This window comes from Leptodactylus fuscus, chromosome 11 (genome assembly GCF_031893055.1).
Source record: "Leptodactylus fuscus isolate aLepFus1 chromosome 11, aLepFus1.hap2, whole genome shotgun sequence".
Classification (NCBI taxonomy): domain Eukaryota; kingdom Metazoa; phylum Chordata; class Amphibia; order Anura; family Leptodactylidae; genus Leptodactylus; species Leptodactylus fuscus.
In genome coordinates this window covers 82557998-82582152 of record NC_134275.1, presented here as the reverse complement: position 1 = coordinate 82582152, position 24155 = coordinate 82557998, and the positions used below count along the sequence as shown (strand labels likewise).

The 24155-nt window shown below is 42.7% G+C and overlaps 3 protein-coding genes across 3 annotated transcripts; 2 read left to right on the top strand and 1 right to left on the bottom strand.

Moving 5' to 3' along the window:
• The first annotated feature begins 4045 nt into the window (after positions 1–4045).
• On the top strand, positions 4046–4978 carry LOC142185567 (olfactory receptor 2G3-like). The gene has a single exon (XM_075260996.1). The coding sequence runs from the start codon at positions 4046–4048 to the stop codon at positions 4976–4978; it is 933 nt and encodes a 310-aa protein (XP_075117097.1).
• A 4792-nt stretch (positions 4979–9770) lies between these two features.
• On the bottom strand, positions 9771–10703 carry LOC142185566 (olfactory receptor 5B12-like). The gene has a single exon (XM_075260995.1). The coding sequence runs from the start codon at positions 10701–10703 to the stop codon at positions 9771–9773; it is 933 nt and encodes a 310-aa protein (XP_075117096.1).
• A 7920-nt stretch (positions 10704–18623) lies between these two features.
• LOC142185565 (olfactory receptor 5AR1-like) lies at positions 18624–19589 on the top strand. The gene has a single exon (XM_075260993.1). It carries the CDS (start codon positions 18624–18626, stop codon positions 19587–19589), a length of 966 nt encoding a protein of 321 aa, XP_075117094.1.
• The last annotated feature ends 4566 nt before the right edge of the window (positions 19590–24155 follow it).

The following is a 24155-nucleotide window of genomic DNA, read 5'->3' as shown; positions in this document are numbered from 1 at the left end:
CATTATATATCTCTGTCTGTACGATTATATTTAGATGTTTAACACAAAGAACTGAAATATGACGTATGTGTTCCAAGAACTGTGCAGAGGATCATGGGATCTTGTTTACGTGTAGAAGAATAAACAATTCAGACATATTGGGAGCAGATCAGTCTATGACTATGGGATATTCTAGGTCACAATAGTAGATACTATGACGGCATTAAAAATTGCTATCGGTTATGGCGCCTTTCCTGGGTCAAACTGTTAGGTCTGAGAAAGGGTAAACGTAATGGAGATTGGATTCCTTTTATAATCTAAGATATTATATAAATCAGGGACCATTACCACCACCATATACCACTACAGCTGGTATCGGGCCTGCAATCTTTGGAGACCTGGCCAGCTCCATTTTTTGGCCATTATCCTTTGGATTACACCAGCAGGAAAAGGCTGTTTTTCACTTACCTATCCCTGCTCCTGTCCACAACCCCTTCGTCTTCGGCCCTTACAGGGTGCTGCAGGTCATCTTCCAAATGTTGCATCCTGATAATAAAGGACAATAGGCATTGGGGGCCTAAGCAGGGCAGGCCATACACAGGAGAAGGAATAGGTAAGTAAAATTACCTGCAGGAGTAAGTACCTCTGTAGGGGTCGGTATGGGGGCACTATATTGTGTGGGGGCCTATGATGGGTGCACTCACTATATAGAGGTCTGTAACAGGGGCCCTTACTGTATGGATGACTATAACATGTGCCCTTATTATATGGGGGCCTGTAACCGGGAAACTTACTGTATGAGGGCCCAAAATGTTTGGAAAATTCAGATTAAACCCAGTTTTATCTAAATTGGATTGTACATCCCTAACTGATAGGTGTGGTGGTAATGTCATGCAAGGCAAATCTAGAGGTCGGGGCAAGGAGTCCATGGTATACCACAGTCTGAAAAAAGTGGTGAGGTGATTGTGACGATAACAATTGTGTGTTGGACAGAATCCAGGAATCGGATCAGGGTGATGACATCAGAGTAAGATGATGACATCAGAGTATGAGGCTGGTGACAATAAAGGGCAAAATGGTATTTGGCCAAAACATAAACAATACAGTGAAGGGTAGGCAAGAGATAGGGCAAGCTCGGGTGTAGGAAGAAATGTTGCACTGCGGGTGATGGCTTTGTGCTGGCATAATCTACTTAGGTACCAAGTGAAGTTGCACCCGACCAAGTTGCTGGAAGTGCACTGCTTCTGTACCATGAAGTGGATTTTGTTTTCTTTAGACGACTGATGGAATCTGCTCAGCCTTGATGGAGGATAGTTAGTTGCAATTATTTCTCAAAGAACGACAGCCTTGCCTTGTACCGTCATGTGGTGGTGAATGGGGTCCAGTCTTAGGCCCACTGAGTCATTGCACCACCACTATAAGACCAGGGCCTTGTGACACCTCTATGGTTGTGCATGGCCAGTTCCAACACCACAAGTTGCTTACCCACTTCCTCCATGTCCTACACAATGGACATCTTTAAATTTCCAACAGCACCCAGGCACAGCATTGCTTCCACTCCTCCTCACTCCTTTCATGTGTGTAAGCTGAAGCATTGCCATGTTGTCTTACATGTGATGAGTCTATAGACGCAGAGTAGTCGCTATTCTGCATCGATCAACCAAATGCCCACTGGATATGTCTGCACTGAATTTGGGCTATATAAGATATTCTACCTGCATGGTGCACCTCCTAAATGAAGTGGTGCAATGTTTTTTTTTAAAAGTTTGATGGCTCGTAGAAGGGTTTGACCATATTCAGGAGAGAGCCCGCACATGCCAGCTATCCTTATGTGGATTTAAGCATCCTCTTAGACTTGCAGCGACAGAACAATCTCCTTGAACTGCAATGTCCCAGCTTGATTGAACTGCACCTTGTATATGCTGGACCGTCTGTAGGAGCAACAAAAAGTAGTGAAAGATTATCTAATGCACCAAAATGTGGGAAGCATGGGTCACCCCGAGATTAGGCAGCGGCAGCTCATGAGAGATGTGGGTCACCGACCAGCTTTGGAAGAGTCCATAGGGGCAACAGTCAATGATGTCATCCCCCTAATGTGCTCACACCAGGAATGAAGGGACAACAGCTTCTACATTTTTGTTTGCTGGCCTAGAGTTTTTGGGGACCTAAGCAATGTCATGTTAAGGTGGATGGGAGGTAGGCCATGAAGAGGCAGAGGAGGAAGATGTGGAGGGGGACATGGAGTTTTTACAGCCACAACTAGGAGATGAGGCTGGCACTGACTATGGCTGAAATGACGATGACAAGAACACTGGCCATGACCAACCCGCGCAGTGCAAACACTCAGTTCAATAAAGTATTACTCAATTCCAATTCATTTCCATGAACTTTCCACATGATGTATAGATAGATATGTTGAATCCTCTGGAGTGGTTTATTAACTTACAAGCAAGTACCTTAAAGAAGTTTGCCACAAAGGACACTTTTCTTCCATTAGGATCAGATTCCTGGGGGTCCATCTGTGCCCCAGTGACCAGGAAAATGGGCGCCCAAAAATTCTTCTGATGGCTAGTGAAATAGTGGTGTGCTTCTGTGGTCACTGCTCCTGAATATAAATGGAGTAGTACTGCGCTTACATGGCCACCACTCCATTCACTTCTATGGAACTGGTGGAAACCACCATTCTGGAAGATGTATAGAAGTGAATGGGGAGCTGGCCATACATGTACACCGAGGGTTTCACTGGTCTATTTGCATTCAGGAGAACATTCAGGCGACTAGAAGACCCTCCAGAAGCTCCAACACAATAATGGTGCAGCAGAAGACACCCAAATATGAGAGGTACTAGAATCTGTTTCCTAGGGATTGTTGGATGGTCTAGTAGCCCAAGGATCCTCAGTCTGATACAATGTACAGTAATCTCGTATTATCAATTAGTAACATATAATACAATAGAATATATCCACTTGTCTGTTAGTTGTCACAATGTCACCGGTGTATGTAAACTACAAACAAACAATGATCATCTGCTAATGGGCAAATGTGTTCAGCACCCAGGGGACCTCATTAGTTGTTGTAACTAGTATATATGCAGTATATATATATACCTATACTGTATGCACTAACTTGATTGAAAGCACAGTAACTGGAGTCAGACAATCCATCGGAAACATCTACCATCTGGGGATCTTTGGTCTTGTCTCGGGCTCCTTTGACCTCTAACATTGTAAGTATCATTTCTAGTAGAGAGTAGATATATCTGGTGCTCTATATATAAGAATATTAAGAGATAAGGTGTGTGACCAAGTGTAACAGATTAGACCTGAGAAGTAACCACTAACATTGGTCTACCAAAGAAAGCCGGGAGGTCCCACTCGATGGAAGTTACCTGGGACTAAGCCATGGTCACATTACCATGTCCATTGTAGCAAGTGCGGTCCTCTGCTGACCATATACCATTGATATGAACTGTATCCTCTTCTTGCCTTTGGGCCGGCTCAGTCCCTATGACCTAGGTCTAACTGTTATCTCTGCACCTTCTACAACAATGGCCATTGGACTGGTGGACCTGTTCCATCATGACATAAAGGAGCATGGTTTCCTCTCTATACACTTTTTCCCTTAGACCATGATACCTTAATTTTTCCACTTTCACCTTCCAGATTCACCACTGACCTCAACTCATCTTTGAGTGCAGATGGATCCCATATTTGATGAGGCCCATAGAAGCAGCTATAGGTTGCGTTTCAGTTCCAAAATGATGTGCTGACAAAGGATGATGGCTCCAACCACAACCATAGGCTAAATCCATGAATGTTCTCATCACAGTGACTGATCAGAGGTCCACATGAACATGAGCATGTAACTGCAAAATGGTCTTGTCTTTTGTAATACTACCAGTGCCATTATCATATGGTTGGCTTTGCTTAGGTCATGACTGTCCTCTTATCTGTATGGTCATGACACTAGATAGTATGTAGAGTTATTGTAATGCTCCTTCAGACTGACCAATGACCGATCTGCTCATAACAGGTTGCTTTTGGGTTTTATGAATTCGGTCCTACAGATGTACGTGAATAAGACCATCAATGAATATTTTATCCTGAAAGGATTCTCAGATACCCCCGAATTACAGGCAATAATCTTTGTTGTGATTCTGTTTGTCTACCTGACAACTTTTGGAGGAAACATGACAATCCTGATATTGATCTGCTTGGATAGTCATCTCCACACTCCCATGTACTTCTTCTTGGCCAACCTGTCCATCGTTGATGTCTCTTTTACCTCCACCATGCTATATAAGATCTTTACCAGTTTTATGACCTGGGACAAATCAATATCATTCTATGGATGCATGGTACAATCCTTTATGTCTGGATCCTTCACCGTCCATGAGTTGTACATACTGACCGCCATGAGCTATGATCGATACATGGCCATTTGTATGCCGTTGAGGTATCAACTGGTTATGAGTCGGAGAACATGTGTTGTGTTGGCTTCTCTCTGCTGGGCCTTGGGCTTTATTTTCATAGCTCCTTCTGCGTGGATACTGGCAAGCTTCTCATGTTATTCCTCCATTGAAATCAACAACTTCTTCTGTGACATCATCCTTCTAATGAAGATGACCTGCAGTGATACTTCTGTATTAGAGATATTATTCTTTATTGAAGGATGGTTTCTTTTTGCAGTTTTCCCTTTTTTTCTTACTTTTGTGCCCTACATTTTTATAATAATGGCAGTCCTGAAGATCCGGACCACCACGGGCAAGCGTAAGGCCTTCTACACATGCTCCTCACACCTCACTGTGGTCATCCTTCTATATACAGTTAATATTGTTCAGTATATGCTACCAAGTAACTTAGACTACAAGAAATTCTACACCTTGATCAACACTGTTTTGGTTCCTCTACTAAATCCACTGATCTACAGCCTGAAGAACAAAGACATGAAGAATGCTCTAAGGAAGAAAAGGACGACTTGGTGTAACATGTCCATTTAGCCTATGAAATCTTGATTTTGTCTTGATCTTGTACAATGTATCTCATTTTATTTTACCAATCTATATAGGAAACATTGAAACTAAAAGCTACTCTGAGAATTATGTCCACACCATAGAATTCCAAAAGCTCCAAAAGATCTAATTTGTCATCTGCCTTGGCCATAGAAATGTGACATGATGTCTATACGAGGAATGGTTCTCCATGAAATACTCTAGGCACAAGGATACTTGAGTGTGAGATGGTGAGACTTACTCTTACAGGCCCATAGATGAAGGTTTGGAGTGAGGAATTATTGTCCATATGCCTTAGCAGAATTGGACAGGGGTTGTCTTCATGACTCTGTACACTATATAGTACCAGGCCCAGCAGCAATGGAACATCTGACCGCCGTGGAGGCTTTGTGTCGGCCCCCAAACAATCAGATGTTAATGGTCTATTATAGTGATAGGTCATTAAAAAAATCCCAGAAAACCCCCTTAAGAACTTGTGTGGATTAATAATAAAGATGCTATTTTTTATCTGAAAATTCATATCTTACAATACATGACGTTTTAATTTTTTTGTTGACGTTACCATTTGAGAGATTTGTGTCACATTCTAAATGTAGCTACTAAAGATTCTATCTCTTAGCGGTAGATAACTGCATGTCCTCCTATGTCTGAAGATCTGGCGAACTCCTTTCCACCGTGCGGATGGAGGAGACTCTGGTGGAAGAGCATGATGGCGCTGAGACCTTCATCAAGCTTTCCCTCTAAGAAATGTATTAGAGAGCCCAAAGTCTCTGGCTTCATTGCCTAACAAGATTGACCCTTTTTGAGCATTTGTGAAGGTTTCTTGCCTATACAGGCTTCTATCTCGGATGGTTCTCCACCCTCCTCCTTGATGTCCTCCTTCTCCTTGCTCCCACCTTCCTTCTTTGTCTTGGCTCCGTTTCTCTTTCTTTTCCTTCATCTTTGTCTTCTTTAGATCTTCTGTGTTTTATTGTTATTATTCGCATCTTATTTTATCAAAAAGATCTAATATTTGTGAATCATCCCAATAAACTAACCCTTAGTGTCAAGTGATTGTCCCCAGTGTCATCACTTCCAGGACTTCTCCTCCTCCAAAGGGCAAAGGTCACCCCAAATATTGATGGGATTTACATTTCTATTTCCTTCATCAATGGCAGATTTATGTTTGCTTGTTACAATGTTATTGTTTATTACATGCTCGTTGTTGGGGAATGTTCATATGGCGTGTTTTACAGGCTAAAATTTACAATGAAAATTTTAATAAAATTTAGTTCATTTTTCTTTTTGGCCACATGTTTTTGGAATGTTTTTGAATACCAAAATCTGATCAGAGCCTGCACATGTACGCCAATGGGAATAAACCACCACACGCTATAGACAGTTCAAATCTAAAGGACATCTTACTAAATGAATCTTGACCCTGTGGTCAGCTGGATCTCATCCATATGAAGCAATAGAGAGGGTGTCCTAGCCATGAGGTGGAGTAAGGCCGACTTCACACAGGCATAGGTCCGCTAAATATGGACCTGGACTCACTGACATCATAGTCACTTTCATCTACGGTACTGTCCCGTATTGTAATGCTGTTTTTAGTACAGTATAATGGTCCAGCTGGGAGACAGAGACTCATAGCAAAGATGACTATGATGTTTGGAGACGGAGATGAAGTTCAGTATTTGGTCTTGGACAGTGGCGTACCTAGGAATGGCCCGGTCCCTGTCTCTGCTGTCTTTGTGATAGTTATGCCACTGGTCTTGGAAATAGAGATGGGCAAATCTCCCGAGTATGGCAAGAATCAAAAGTGAAATTATTATACTGTGAGATCCATTCAGAGTCCAGAGTGTAATACGGGGAGGCCAAGGGAAGATGTAAAAAATTAAAATATTCATATTCCCCTTCCATTACCTCTTTTTGACCTCCTTGCAGCGTCCTCTGCTCTTTCTCTCGATCTCCTCTGTGACATCATGTGCCTGGGGTAACCATTGATGTTTGTGATTGGGCCTCAGTGGTGACATGGGCACCCTGAGCATCATGATATCATCATGTCACCTCTGTGGCCCAATCACAAACCTCAGCACTGACCCCGGACACATGACATCACCAGGAGGGCACCAATTGCTTCAAGGAGGCCCAAAAGAGGAGAGGGAAGATGAGAATAATTTTATTTTATTTTTACACCCCCTCTAGGCCTCAGAAGAGACCCCAGAATATAATAATTTACTGTGATAGATGTCACTGTGGTCATTTTAGTTAGTCCAAGATGAATCCCATATCTGCTAGATAATATGGCCGACCTATGATCTGTATTTTGCAGACTGAATATGTCAATGTGAAAACGGTCTAAGGAAGAAGATAGAGTGTAACATGTTTCACCAGATTGATGATACCATGTGTCACATTCGTACAATCATGTATCCTATGACATATACTATGTTTTGGAGATTGGAGTCTTCAGAAGCTTATAGATAAATCTTCATGCTCATATAGAGATTCCTCACTTTCACAAAATGCAGCGTTGTTGTTTGATGGCAGTCTGAAGAATTCTACAGTATATAGAAACAAAGAGGAAGCTTAACCAATATTGCACAACAGGGGCAGGATCAGAACCTCTGCAATAGTCTGAGGGGGTTGCCGGTCTCCTTCTGGGACCATAGCGCAGACTTCCAGGTTCAAAGGGTCAGACAGTGATCCAGAGTCTATTTCAGTTTGGCTCTTGCTCCGGCTCACCGCTGGTTATTCAGTTCCTGGTATTGGCCCCGCTCTGCACTATCCTGTTATTAAATTGTCTGACCGCTTGCCCTCTGACCTCAATTCCTCCCCAACAATTGTGTACCTTCATTTGCCTCCTGTGTATGACCCTGCTTGCCTTCCAGACCTACTCTCCTTGACCTGTAACTTTGTACCATGTAACCTCCTGTGTATAACCCGGCTTGCCTGACTATCCTTTTGCTCCATCCTCCTGTGCCACGTGACCTCCTGTGTGTGACCTGGTTTGTCTGACTGCTCTTGTCTCATCCCTGGAAACTGCTTGACCTCCTGGTGCTGACCCGGCTAGTACGACTACTCTTCGGTGCTTCCGCCATCTTCTGGTGAACTCCTGATCCTGCACTCTCCTCTGCTGACCAGTTTCATCTGCTTCTACACCCACCGAGGTGAGTGGTTTTTGGGTTTCTGGGTCCTGCTGTGACTTGTAGTGTGCTGTACATGTGATGTCCTCTGGTCGGCTGCGGTTCTGGGTCCCAGAATTTACCCAGTACATCTCCACCATCAGGTAACCACTCCACCATTATCTAGGAGCCATATTTTGCCACCCCCATGTTTTCCAAAGGTCCATTCCATGTATTTTATCAATGCATTAAACATGATCCCTTCCATTACATACAGTCCCTTCCATTCATGGACCCCGTAGTTGGGTAACCCATCAAATAATTAATCCTCAACCAATATAGTTTTAAGACAGACCACATTTAAGTTAAAGAGTCATAAGAAAGGGAACCTGGTCATGGCCCATGGATAAGAACCTTCCAAGAGTCTTAGACGACTGCTCAGCTACCATTGTGTGGGGGCACAAAGGTGGGCGACCATTGTATAAAGGCATAAAGGTTGGCTACTAGTGTGTAAGGAACAAAAGTCACACAAACTGTGTGGAGAGACAGTCTGAACAACATTAATGTTTCATGGACATTTGTATTGTGGCTTTATCAACAGAGGGATTCTTATATAAAGGTGTTATCTACCACTATATGGTCACTGTATGGTAGAAAATTATTCTTGGACCTTTTTTACTCAGTACTAGGGTTGAGCCGATCTTGAGATTTCAGGATCGTTTTTAAAATCTGATTTCCAATCATTTTCAATTCGAACCCGATCCCGATCCCAATTCCGATCCTAATGCAAGTCAATGGGATATTTTTTTAAATTATCAAATCAAATCAAACAAGCTTTATTGGCACGTCCGAATAGATATTTGGCATTGCCAAAGCTAGTAGAGTGTGGGGGGGAGTTGGAGTTGGGGGGGAGTGGTTGGTATGGGGGGCTGGGGTGAGTAATTTGGGGTATAACAGTCCGTGGAGTCTCATCTTCCTCTTAGTTGGTGGCCGCTATATGGGGAGGTGGGGTGGGTGGTTTGGGGTATAACAGTCCATGGAGTCTCATCTTCCTCTTGTTTGGTGACAGCTGGACACGTATTGGGCAGTGATCTCCACAGTGGCCTCTTCTTCTCCCAGTAGGATATAGAGTTTCCTCTTCTCATCTGCAGATATGAAGTCTGGGATGTGGGCATCAAAGATCGGATTTTAAAAACGATCCTATTCACTATATATTATGTAGTCCAAAAATTGAACACTTTAATTTTTGGACTCCACACTGTGTAGTGATTGAAAAAAAAAAAAATCCGCTGGCTACTTAGTCCCCCCTGGTGTCCGCTTACCTGCACAGATCCGCTGCCGAGAGAAGAGGAGCGAGAAGAACGGGAAGCAGCAGTGGCAGTGGATCTGTGCAGGTAAGTTGAGCAATCGGGATTGGAATTCCGTTCCCGATCTTTTTTAGGTGGGATCGGAACCCAATCGCAATCATGAAATTTACTCGATTGCCGATCGAGATCCGATCTTTTCCGATCCCGATCGCTCAACCCTACTCAGTACTGGTAATATTCCGACATCGTGTGGTGGTAATGTGTTGTCATGGTGCAGTGGAGTTATTTCATCCTTGTATAGAAGAGTTATATGAGGACTTATCTTAAAAAACACCCAGGTCAGGTCTATTTGGAAATAAAATAGCATCAGCGCTCGGCCATTTTACCCCTTCTTAGAGTTCTTCTAAAGGCCGTATTCACGTCTTTGTTCTTCAGGCTATAGATTACTGGATTGAGTACGGGGACTATCGCTGTATTAAATAGGGAGAAAAGTTTTTTGTCCCCCACACTATTACCAGGAACTGCATACTGGGAGATCAGAGTTGTGTACAGCAACAAGATGACGGCGAGGTGTGAGGAGCACGTGTAGAAGGCTTTTTTTCTACCAATACTGGAACGTATCTTCATGATGGTTGTTATGATGTACATGTAAGAAATAAAGGTCAGAAGGAATGGGGTAATTATATAAACAATCATTCCTTGTACGAAGGTCAAATTCCGCAATACAGAAGTGGAACTACAAGCGATGTCCATGAACGGGACAAGGTCACAGAAGAAGTGGTCAATGACGTTGGAGGAATAACAAGAGATCTTAGATATAATCCAGACATAAGGAACGACTTGTATGAAACCAAATATCCAACAAAACGAGGCCAATACAAGACAAGTCTTAAGGTTCATAATAATGTGATAATTCAGAGGCCGACAAATGGCCACGTATCGGTCGTAGCTCATGGCCGTCAATATAAAGAGTTCATGGCCTGATAAGGATCCAAACATGTATGACTGTACTATACAGGTCAGGTAGACCACCGTGTTATCTCCAGTGAGGAACGTTAGAAGGATCTTATGTAGGGTGACAGTGGAAGACATCATGTCCACTATGGACAAGTTAGCAAGGAAGAAATACATGGGAGTGTGAAGATGGGAGTCCAGGCAGACCAGGAGAAGAAGACTCAAATTCCCGACAAGAACAATGAGATAGATGAATAAAACCAGAACAAATATCAGGGCCTGGAGCTCAGGAACATCTGATATTCCCTTTATGATGAAATATGCCACTGTTTGATTTGTCTTCATGTTTCCCCTTGGTGTGAATAAAGTGCTACAACCTTACCTAGAGCAAACCAATAACAGTAATAGACCTTCAGATTGACACCATTGAAGAGCCTCCATCGAATCATCTCAACCACCACATGCAGCCTTCTAAAAAATAACCCAAAAATTTGAAATCGGACTAATGTTGCAATTTAGATAGTCCGGATAGTCTAGTAAATACATCTAAGTGCAGAATGGAGGCTCAAAACCAGTGGTGTAGCTAAAGTCTTGTGGTCCCCGGTACAATCTTTTGTCCAGGGCCCCTACCTCATCCCTACAGTGAATTAAGCAGTTTATTCACCCTTAGTCTGGTCGGGTAATCTGTGGGTCTCCTTGGTTTATAGGCCAGATGGAAGCTGCAATCTCAATACTGATGCCGGTGCTTATGGACCCCCTAAGGCTCCTGGGCCCCGTTGCGACTACACACTCTGCCCCCCCTCAAGTTACGCCCCTGCTAAACGCAAATGTATTTGCTTTATTTAAGCCAAATAGGATATTTCATATTTTTCAATAAATAGGGTTGATAAAACTCTAAGGTTTTGTGTATACAGCTCCTTTGCAGACCAATATGTCTCCATGATTACAGACTACAAACAGGTCCCAGTGTGTAGTCTGATCTTGCAGTTGTCTGTTACTCTTCTCTTTGCTATTATGGACCAATTAGTTTTAGGTGCAATGGAATGAAAAATAGCTACAAACAATGAAAAACCTTGTGCAAATGTATAAATCCTACAAACCAAGTATAGCTCTGACATGACATGATGTGAGAAAAGGAGCACAGCTCACTATAAGGGGTATCGGGGTAACTGTGACACCCAAGGTCCTGTCCTTGAGGGGACCCAATGGAGCCCCTGACCCAGCTTGGTTATAGATTATATATAATATTTTATGGGCCCAATTCCAGGTTCTGTGACAAGGTCTTGGAGCCTCTGCCTATGATGTGTGGTGAAGGTAGACTCGATGCTATGCAGTGCATACAATTTCAATTTTAAATAAGTTGCAAAATTTTACAAAAAAATCACCAAAATTCCCATATATTCCCAGCCATACCTATTGTACACATTCATATCTTTACCTTTATTATCTTATCATGACGATGTATCGCCCAACCAATGTCTTGGTGTAATGTTTTAAGGGGTTTGCCCAGGAAGGGATCCTTATGATTGGTGCGGGTTCCAGTCGTTGGACGTCAACTGAGCTGCAACTGTCCTATGGAGAGGGGATGAGTTGTCTTTGTGGGCAAACCCCTTTAAATCCTGGGCTCTTTTCTCTTTGTTTGCCTATCTGTCTGAAGAAAGGGTCTCTGCTCAACAAACTTGCAAATATAAGTTTTCGGGTTACCCAACAAGGACATCAATCATTGAAAGAGTTACCATTGTTCCCATGCAACTTATTCACAGATGTCCTGGTAAGAATTCGGAGCACTACAGCTTTATAGAGTATGTTGTCTGACTATAATGAATCCCTTTGGTCTTCCAAGTCCCTTGTGACTCATTACACTCATCTCTATAAATGCAAATTGATTGTTAGATTTATATTTACGGCATTATTATCTTCTGCAAAGACATCTGCGATGCCCAATGCTCCCTCTTCTCCGTAGTCGATAGGCAGGGACGTCAGGGACCAGGGCGCTGTTTCCAATAATTAATGATCCAAAATGAACAATAACATATTGTAACTCAATGTCAATGTTGTCATATAGCAGCCAAATATTCAGCCATATCGGATATAGATGCACTATGTTATGCACCCTCCAAATTATCTCCTCCTGACAAGGTGAAATGTCCCTCACCTTGTGGTCAATGGAGGAAGTTCCCCGTATAGTTAATGTGCTGGGAGACGCATTGTTCAATTGTACTGTAGAGCTCTCCCATAGACTTTAATGGGGCAATACTACAGTACCTACACTTTGTTGCGACAAGCATGGCATTTGAACATTATTGGGATCTGTGCTGTTCGCAAACCAATTCTGGTTGTTGAATCCCTGTCTGATATTGACAGCTTATCCTAAGGATAGGCCATCAATAGTAGAAAATGGATAATCCTATTAAGGGTCACATCCCTGGAGGGGTTAATACTACTCATTCCTAAAGACCTGGGGCAGTAGAAGGGATAATGGTTGTCTAGAGCTGTGATAGTGCTTTATTGACTCCTGAAAGAATTAAGGATAAAGAAACCAGTAGTAGTAGTAATGGATAGCCGAGGGGCCGCCTGCACCTTAGCGTACATGCCCACAGCCTCAGATACAAATGCAAAATGTGCTGAAGCCATAATGAGATTGTTAGCCACAGAAACACTGATAGGACATCATGTATGAAGAATTATACAGTGATAGAACAGACTACCCAGCAAGACCCTGCACTTATTTTAACTTTTTATGAAAGTTCAGACAAGGGAGCACGCTAAGTACCTCAGCCTCAGGCACAGGCAGCTCAATCACATCACTGCATACCATCTGGCCATACACTTACTAAATGCCATTGGAGTTGGGACTGGGAAGGGAGGGATTTAGGGATGAGGGGGGTATAATAGGTATAATGAAGCTATTAGCAGAAATATAAAAGACAGACTTCTAGGGGGAGAACCTTATGGTGGTCCAAAAATCTTTCCATGACCTCCTTTCATTCTCTTCTATCCCCATCATGACTTGTGCTCTGACTACTGTCTTGCCTGATCCCTCTGTGTTATGCAATAGTATATCTCAGCCGTCACCTACACCAGGACTAATTTTAGAGGTCTCAACCTGGTGGTCCCCTGCAGTGATGACCAAATCCCCATATAGGGGTTGTGAGGGTGCCAGCTTGTGCCTGTGTCCATCCTGACATTCCTCTTTTGGGAGCTGCCCAGAGCTCGTCCCCTTCTTTACTGAAAACTGTTATCTATAATGGGATGAAACTTCTTCTTGCCTTATACAATAGTTATGTGATAAAACGTAAGTGGCAACTTTGTATCTAATCATGTTATGTTAATTATACTAATCACATTATATATATAATCCGCCATCATAGTTCAGAATCCATAATGGTCACATACTTGCACCTTGTGACTATGTGTGTTTCTCTGAGCTGGCTCATAAAGCATTTTATACTGATTTAGACTTCAATACAGTGATACTTAGATCTGATTGCGTTACAGAACTCGGCGCCCAACGTGGGGCTTGCTATTTACCGTTATAAGCGGACAGGGGACAAAGGACGTACATGGTACGACGAGTATATTGTCCCCGGTCCTCAGCACATTGCAGTGGTTGGAAAACTCAGACTACAATGCGTATTACTTATACCTCCTAATATCAGCTTTTCACGCTACACATCACTAAAATTTCTTTACCCTGTTACCAATAGATTCAGGGGGGAAGAGGGGAAGGAAGGACAGTCAGACGACTTATACACAAGTGTTTTCTGATGAGGATATGGAACAACATGATTGTATACAACAAGACACTGTAGGGTTTCATCAGCTTAATGATTAATCTATTTCTAACCCTGATTTTAAGTTCTTTGTTGATGGCTATCAATTTGGATAAGCATATATATGGGAAGATGGGGGAGAGGGAAACACAGCCCAACACAATAATATCACCACCGCTGTATCTTTCTGAAGATACATGTGCCCGGACCCCGGCACTTCCTGCGACCTAGGAATGAGTCCTTGCAGGGAAAACTTTGAATAAAGAGATGAGGTCCAGCGCTGTCTTCAGTTATTTAAAAAACTCTCTTTATTGAATCCACATATTAAAATGATATCCACAGGGATGATTAGACATAGATGTTGGGATACATAGCAGTTATTGGGAGGAATACACAGGGTATAGGGAAAATTTTTGTAACTTAGTTCAGAAAGGTCCCTATTAAAATTGAACTTTTATTGCTTATATTTAAAACACGAAAATCCCCAAGTGAAAAGAGTGAAAAGTAGCTCTGCTGGGCCTATTTTCATGTATCAGAGTTACCTTTAGGGTTAAATTAGCCGTGGTGTTCAACCCTCATTTAAATGTTTTGAGTTCACCACTTTTAGTGCTTGCAAACAAAAAACCCTATACTAAGATCAGATAACCCTATAACCAACACCAGCATACTAGTGTAAAAACATTGGAATGTCATTTAGACAACATTGTAGCTAAATCAATTATGGTGAGTAAATAATGGTGAGTCCTGTCTTAGTGATGTTGCTGTTGCTGCTGGTCTCGTCGATCCTATGGGACCAGGCTGCTACACATAGGACCCTCACCTAATAAATACTATGATATAGATGCAGTTATTGCCAAGAGCTGACGCGTTTCGAACGAAAGACCGTTCTTAGTCGCTGGCTATGGGTAGGGTTGGGGAATAAATATGGTGGTTTGGGTTGTAGAGAGTTGGCTAGCTATGACAACCATGCAATGAGCCACCTATATGAGGACACATAATGAACGTTCTCTTTAGATAATATTCTCTAATTAGGATATTATCAAAACTTTCCAAAAACATTAAGAGCAGTCTTCAACATATAACAGCATACAGCAAAGTTACATCCCCATTGCTCATAACTACACGTCTCACTGTTAATTACACGGTAATGTGTGGATACAGTCTATATACATTGTATACAGGTCTCAGTAATTACTAATTAATAGCAGTAAACACATATTCCCTATAGACGCTCCCACCGGGATATGTCATACACAATTAGCACTAACAAGTCTGGAACTTGCCTGTCCTCGGCTATAAGGGTGTTTAACATTTCAAGACTTTTGTAAAATCTTGGTTTTGAATTTTGTAAAAATACATTTTGTAAGATGATATTTTTTTATTCAGTAATTTCCCAATTTCCCAATTGTCTTGCTGTGTAGGTGGCAAATAATCTACAATTTACTGATGTAATATATCTTTCCATCATTTATTCAATGTACAATACATGCTAGGTTGTCCAAAGGCCTTATCCACTTTCTGTTTTTTAATGGATCCTTCAATTTTAGACAGGGGGTCTTCACTGAAAAGGGATTTTGACTAGAGGTTATTATGAACACTGCAGTCATGTGTCATACACGTGTATCTTATAGCGCTACCCATATAAGTATAAGAGTGAGCCAGACACAGCTATAAATGATAAATACACATCATGTCTTCCTTTTACAGATGTAGCAGAGCTGGGCGCAGCCTTCAATCCAAATGAATTGCCAGGCGATACCTGCTGTTCATGTAGATGAACTTTAGCAATTCATATGAATAGCCAGCAGTTCCGGCCCCCAGATGCTCCCACTCCCTCTAGAACACTTTAGGAGCCAGAACATACTTCTGATCAGTGGGGGTCAGGATAGTTGGAAACTACAGATCTGCAAGTTTTTCCCTATTATATGGATGGGCATACCTTGCTTCAACGGGAAAGCCTCTTTAAGGAGTGAGGAGTGACACAGCTTCTTTATTTGTTGTTCCCTGAATTACTGTGTCATGCTGTTCCCCTCCTGGTCTTACACTAAGCATAATATAGTGGGAGGAGTCTACTATAGTATGTCCTGCAGTAACCTTGTCGTGAAATCACGCATCGTTGGCCCAAATCAAGACCGTGCTCTATGGCTTTGTTGTTTTTTCGTCTTAAGACACTGAGCAGAGAGGGACGGGATCAAGGTTTGGGACAAGTATGTCTTGGCCAAACAGATTTACTGTAACTCATGCTGAAAAAAAACGGAGTGAGAATTTCTATTCTGTCATGTGGAACCACCGGAGATACTCCATCAGATCTTCCCTGTCGTCCTACAGCGGCACAATATGGGGTATTTCTGCCCCTGTGTGCTGGTAGGACAGGCGGATTTTGAATTAGCCAATTAATTAATTATGGCTTACCCTATAAGAGGGCACAAGAACCTCCCCCCTGCATGTTTTTTTCTGTCCTGTGTGACCGGACAGGTGGGAAAGTCCAGAAAACCTCCTCATCAACTTCTTGGGGAGACACAAAGGGCTTAAGGCTTTCAAAGCCTGAATTTCACGCTGGGTCAGGTAGACAATTAAGTTCTCTTATTCAAGGGCGCAGTCCACGAGGTTGGTTACCACCTCCTGGGCAGAGACAAAAGCCTTGTCTCTAAGTCAAATTTGCTGCTGTATTTTGGTCCTTTTGGTCCTCGGAGGCAACCCTTGTGTCCCACTACCACCTGGACACTTGGGCTTCAGAAGCTACTGCTTTTGGTCACGGTTTAAGTGCAGTTGGTGGTGAGGACCCACCCTAGGGGATTACTTGCTAACTCCCCATATTGTGCCACTGTAGGACGACAGGGAACGAAGGATTATGAAGATAATCTTGTTTCCCGCCTGGAGGAATTTTGTCATTGTTATAAGTATATTATGTTACCTATGTATAATTAGGTTACTCTTGTATATACACGCAGGGGGGGAGGTTCTTGGGCCCTCTTATAGGGCAAGCCATGATTAATTAATTGGCTAATTAAAAATCCACCTGTCCTACCAGCACACTGAGACAGAAATATCCCACATTGTGCCGCTGTTAGGACTAAGGGAAACAAGATTATCCTCATAATCCTTCATTAGTGAGGAAATTGAGTAGGTAACCCCAGTCTTATTAGATTCCACCTATCAATGGAGTATTCCTGGAAGTCCTGTAGTAAAATGTGACCAAATTGTTATTATGTGATAAGTTTGATAAATAAGTATATGGTCCAATGCATCTTGTCTATTGTGCGAATATTGTTCACATAGTCAACTCCCAATCATTCATATTGATTTATTTAGAAACAGCATGAATTATAGCAACATGATCCCGTACATGAGGATATCATTCCCAACCCATCCCTTGTTATGTACAAAAGCTCAAGTTATCAAAAAAAAAATCATTCCACAAATATGTAACAAGAATAATGAGTCGCAAAGGAGACGTCAAGTGCAAAGGGATCAATTAGTGAGAAGGGAAGAGGTATAAAGCCGCGGCGATCCCAGGTAGCACTGTGAGAGCAAACGTAATGGACTGAGTCACATGGTTAGCACGGAGAAGGAACGGCTATTGACTCGGTCTATGTTGTCTCCTATATCACCCCCTATGGTTGGGACATATACACTGAAGCAAATGATTCTGTAACAATTCATAAGGGAAGTTGAACTTTCCAGTGAATATGTCCGTGAATTATCCAATGATGTCCCTTTAATCCCACAGTGTAGACAATCTGGATGATTTGTGGATGGTTTATTCCACTTTTTGGGTCTATATCTTATACACATCACAAAAATGGAATCTCCAGCTGATCAGGTAACTAGATTGTAGAGAATATTGTAAAGCTTTGATACAAAGTTCAGTTACTTGTTTTTGAAGATTATACATTTATAGCTCTCAGAGGTTATGGGGGATGTTTGTAGATGGGGAAAAAAACTAAGAAAAAGAACTCAACAGTCCTCAAGGGGGTTGTGCTCCAATGTGGACATTTGGGTTCTGTTTTATTAAGGACTTATTATTATGTCATACTTGGCCCATCAGAAGATCCTATGGTACGATGGTGGGCAACTCTGACTATATTTGAAACCTAGTTAGATATTCCTTAGGAGACAGTAAAAGCAAATACGATCCAGTTTCAAGTAAGAACTAAGGAAACTAGTAGATGATATCTACAACTGCTTGTGGTAAGAGTAGGAATAAGAGTGAAGAAACTGGAATCCAGTCTTGACTGTTGTTTTCTCCAATGGACATTGTCTTGTTGGCAGTTCATGTTAGTTCAGGTCATCTTTGGTCTACCTTGGAGTTACCCAATGGCATATGTTTGGGAAGAAGATCGGCCACTATATAACTAGAACAACTTATATCTTATAACTTATCTATAATACTCAGCCAAGAGACCATTGCATTTTGTATCTGTGAGTCTGTCAATGAATTGTAGCAAATTATCAATTTGTTGCGTTCCAGGTTTCATAAAAGGAGGCAAAAATGAAGCAGAATCAAACAATCATCACATATTTCATCATCAAGGGAATATCGGATGTTCCTGAGCTCCAAGCTGCGATATTTGCCCTGGTTTTACTCATCTACCTCATTGTTCTTGTTGGTAACATGAGTCTTCTTCTCCTGGTCTGCCTGGACTCCCATCTTCACACTCCCATGTATTTCTTCCTTGCTAACTTGTCCATAGTGGACATGACGTCTTCCACTGTCACCCTACATAAGATCCTTCTAAGGTTCATCACTGGAAGAAACACGGAGATCTACGTGGCCTGTTTGGTCCAATTCTATATGTTTGCATCCTTAACAGGCCATGGACTCTTCATATTGACGGCCATGAGCTACGACCGATATGTGGCTATTTGTAGACCCCTGAATTACAAAATTATTATGAATTTTAAGGTTTGTCTTCTGTTGGCCTCTTTTTGTTGGATATTTGGTTTTATACAAGTCGTTCCTTATGTCTGGTTTGTGTCCAAGATTTCTTGTTTTTCTACTAATATAATTGACCACTTCTGCTGCGACCTTGTCCCTCTCATGGAAATTGCCTGCGGAGACCTCACCATATTGAAAGCGCTGTCCAATATACAAGGATTGATCGTTTATACAATTATTCCATTTTTTCTCATTTTAACATCTTATATCTTTATAATCACCACCATAGTGAAGATACGTTCCAGTATCGGGAGAAGAAAGGCCTTCTACACGTGTTCCTCACATCTCACAGTCATCATCTTGCTCTACACAACTTTGATTTTTCAGTATACCATACCAAGTCATAGCTTAGGTTACAAAAAATGGTATTCGTTGTTTAACACAGCAATCGTCCCCATGCTCAACCCCCTGATCTACAGCCTAAAGAATAAAGATGTCAAGACAGCTTTTAGAAGAACACTCAAGAAGTATAAAGATAGCGCCTACTGCTGTATAATCGTAGTGGAGAAAAAAATTTAACATGTTACTCTAACCCATCTTAGGACCGACCATTTTTGCATTTTATGTAGAGTCACCATTTAATTCATAGACATTTCTACCCGGCCTATCCTGACATTTCTATCTGGAATTCTCCTGACATTTCTATCCGGCCTTCTCCTGACACTTCTATCCGGCCTTCTCCTGACATTTCTATCCGGCCTTCTCCTGACATTTCTATCCGGCCTTCTCCTGACATTTCTATCCGGCCTTCTCCTGACATTTCTATCCGGTCTTCTCCTGACATTTCTATCCGGCCTTCTCCTGACATTTCTATCCGGCCTTCTCCTGACACTTCTATCCGGCCTTCTCCTGACATTTCTATCCGGCCTTCTCCTGACATTTCTATCCGGCCTTCTCCTGACACTTCTATCCGGCCTTCTCCTGACATTTCTATCCGGCCTTCTCCTGACATTTCTATCCGGCCTTCTCCTGACATTTCTATCCGGCCTTCTCCTGACATTTCTATCCGACCTTCTCCTGACATTTCTATCCGGCCTTCTACTGACATTTCTATCCGTCCTTCTCCTGACATTTCTATCTGGAATTCTCCTGACATTTCTATCCGGTCTTCTCCTGACATTTCTATCCGGCCTTCTCCTGACATTTCTATCCGGCCTTCTCCTGACATTTCTATCTGGCCTATCCTGACATTTCTATCCAGTCTTCTCCTGACATTTCTATCTGGCCTATCCTGACATTTCTATCCGACCTTCTCCTGACATTTCTATCCGGTCTTCTCCTGACATTTCTATCCGGCCTTCTCCTGACATTTCTATCCGGCCTTCTCCTGACATTTCTATCCGGCCTTCTCCTGACATTTCTATCCGGCCTTCTCCTGACATTTCTATCCGGCCTTCTCCTGACATTTCTATCCGGCCTTCTCCTGACATTTCTATCTGGAATTCTCCTGACATTTCTATCCGGCCTTCTCCTGACATTTCTATCCGGCCTTCTCCTGACACTTCTATCCGGCCTTCTCCTGACATTTCTATCCGGCCTTCTCCTGACATTTCTATCCGGCCTTCTCCTGACATTTCTATCCGGTCTTCTCCTGACATTTCTATCCGGCCTTCTCTTGACATTTCTATCCGGCCTTCTCCTGACATTTCTATCCAGTCTTCTCCTGACATTTCTATCCGGCCTTCTCCTGACATTTCTATCTGGCCTATCCTGACATTTCTATCCGACCTTCTCCTGACATTTCTATCCAATCTTCTCCTGACATTTCTATCCGGCCTTCTCCTGACATTTCTATCCGGCCTATCCTGATATTTCTATCCGGCCTATCCTGACATTTCTATCCGGCCTTCTCCTGACATTTCTATCCGGCCTTCTCCTGATATTTCTATCCGGCCTTCTCCGGACATTTCTATCCGGCCTATCCTGACACTTCTATCCGGCCTTCTCCTGACACTTCTATCTGGCCTTCTCCTGACATTTCTATCCGGCCTTCTCCTGACATTTCTATCCGGCCTTCTCCTGACATTTCTATCCGGCCTTCTCCTGACATTTCTATCCGGCCTTCTCCTGACATTTCTATCCGGCCTTCTCCTGATATTTCTATCCGGCCTTCTCCGGACATTTCTATCCGGCCTATCCTGACACTTCTATCCGGCCTTCTCCTGACACTTCTATCTGGCCTTCTCCTGACATTTCTATCCGGCCTTCTCCTGACATTTCTATCCGGCCTTCTCCTGACATTTCTATCCGGCCTTCTCCTGACATTTCTATCCGGCCTTCTCCTGACATTTCTATCCGGCCTTCTCCTGACATTTCTATCCAGTCTTCTCCTGACATTTCTATCCGGCCTATCCTGATATTTCTATCCGGCCTATCCTGACACTTCTATCCGGCCTTCTCCTGACACTTCTATCTGGCCTTCTCCTGACATTTCTATCTGGCCTTCTCCTGACATTTCTATCCGGCCTTCTCCGGACACTTCTATCCGGCCTTCTCCTGACACTTCTATCCGGCCTATCCTGACACTTCTATCCGGCCTTCTCCTGACATTTCTATCCGGCCTTCTCCTGACATTTCTATCCGGCCTTCTCCTGACATTTCTATCCGGCCTTCTCCTGACATTTCTATCCGGCCTTCTCCTGACATTTCTATCCAGTCTTCTCCTGACATTTCTATCCGGCCTATCCTGATATTTCTATCCGGCCTATCCTGACATTTCTATCCGGCCTTCTCCTGACATTTCTATCCGGCCTTCTCCTGACATTTCTATCCGGCCTTCTCCTGACATTTCTATCCGGCCTATCCTGACATTTCTATCCGGCTTTCTCCTGACATTTCTATCCGGTCTTCTCCTGACATTTCTATCCGGTCTTCTCCTGACATTTCTATCCGGCCTTCTCCTGACATTTCTATCCGGTCTTCTCCTGACATTTCTATCTGGCCTATCCTGATATTTCTATCCGGCCTTCTCCGGACACTTCTATCCGGCCTTCTCCTGACACTTCTATCCGGCCTTCTCCTGACACTTCTATCCGGCCTTCTCCTGACATTTCTATCCGGCCTTCTCCTGACACTTCTATCCGGCCTTCTCCTGACATTTCTATCCGGCCTATCCTGACATTTCTATCCGGCCTTCTCCTGACATTTCTATCCGGCCTTCTCCTGACATTTCTATCCGGCCTTCTCCTGACATTTCTATCCGGCCTTCTCCTGACACTTCTATCCGGCCTTCTCCTGACACTTCTATCCGGCCTTCTCCTGACATTACTATCCGGCCTTCTCCTGACATTTCTATCCGGCCTTCTCCTGACATTTCTATCCGGCCTTCTCCTGACATTTCTATCCGACCTTCTCCTGACATTTCTATCCGGCCTTCTCCTGACACTTCTATCCGGCCTTCTCCTGACACTTCTATCCGGCCTTCTCCTGACATTACTATCCGGCCTTCTCCGGACACTTCTATCCGGCCTTCTCCTGACACTTCTATCCGGCCTTCTCCTGACACTTCTATCCGGCCTTCTCCTGACACTTCTATCCGGCCTTCTCCTGACACTTCTATCCGGCCTTCTCCTGACATTTCTATCCGGCCTTCTCCTGACACTTCTATCCGGCCTTCTCCTGACATTTCTATCCGGCCTTCTCCTGACATTTCTATCCGGCCTTCTCCTGACACTTCTATCCGGCCTTCTCCTGATATTTCTATCCGGCCTTCTCTGGACTCATTAGATGCTGTAGATGCCTCGTATCTTTGTCTCTCTTCTTCTCCTCTTCCTCCTCCCACTGGAAAACGGAGACTGATTGTGAATGGAGTAAGGACAGAGTGAATCAGAGAAGAAGTAAAGACAAGAGAAATACTTAGACAGTCACTGGTTTTTAGTGAAATATTTTGCAAACGTTATTCCCTTCACCTGCACTATAGATTTATGAAACAGAAATAAGTTTACTTACACTATAAGTTTGTAGATAATTAAAATGTAAACATATTTTTTGCAATAAATCAATATAAAATTTTTCTTCTTGTGTGTATGAGAAGATAACCCGACCATAGAAAGAACCCGACCATAGAAAGTTCCTGCGTTCATGGCCGTATCCATTGGAAACTAATCAAGACAAACTAAGATGGTTAGAGAAAATCTGTAAACTCTGCAAAATGTTTAAATACTTAAAACTTAATTTTTAATTTCTACAAATTTAAAAATAGTTATGTTCATGGGAAACCCATCTAATACATTTTATTTGTTTTTAAGGTGTTTAGGGCGGGTTGACACCTGCGCCCGGTCTCCGCTTTGTGGGTTTCCGTCTTCTGCCCAAGAAACTGGACAGGAGATGGAAACCCGGCAGTCAGTGTTCGCTCATCCGCCCGTGAGCGTCTTCTGCTTCTCCGCAATGAAACCATTTTTTCTAACCGGACACAAAGTTCTGCATATCCGACTTTGTGTCTGGTTAAAAAAACAATACAATAAAAGTGTCCTAGTCATAGGGCCTCTTAAGCTAACAGTAGACCCGGCATGTCCTGGCTTGATGACATCCCTGGTTTGGGGTCTATTGGTCTGTCATGGTGGTCTTGGTCGAAGAGGGCTGGCTATCTGTAATGGCCATGCAATGCACCAAGTATATTAGTGCACATAACTTACCTTTACATCATGTCCTATTATTGCATTTTATCCATATTTCCAGTTCATTATTATAATATAGAATTTTTTTGGTCCATTCTTGTGGACCATCAAGGCATGGATGACTAGTTCTTAATATGCAGTACTAAAGCATACGTCCTCATTGCTTATTACTACCCCCATTATTGCAGTATATTGTGTGTACTCTATATATACTGTAGACACTTCATCATATTTACTAATAAATAGTAATCACATATTCTCTACAGCCGGTTCCGCCGGGACGTTTCACAATTAGCAGTAACAACTTGCTTGTACTTGACTATAAGGTTGCTGGGATAATGTCCATTCTTATGGAGAGACCACCTATTAGGTGTGTGGAGACTTATACAGCCATAGTCGCTCCACTGCAAGGGAACATGGGAGGAATATGCAAATCTGTCTCTCAAGATGTAAATAGGGAGACAGTGCC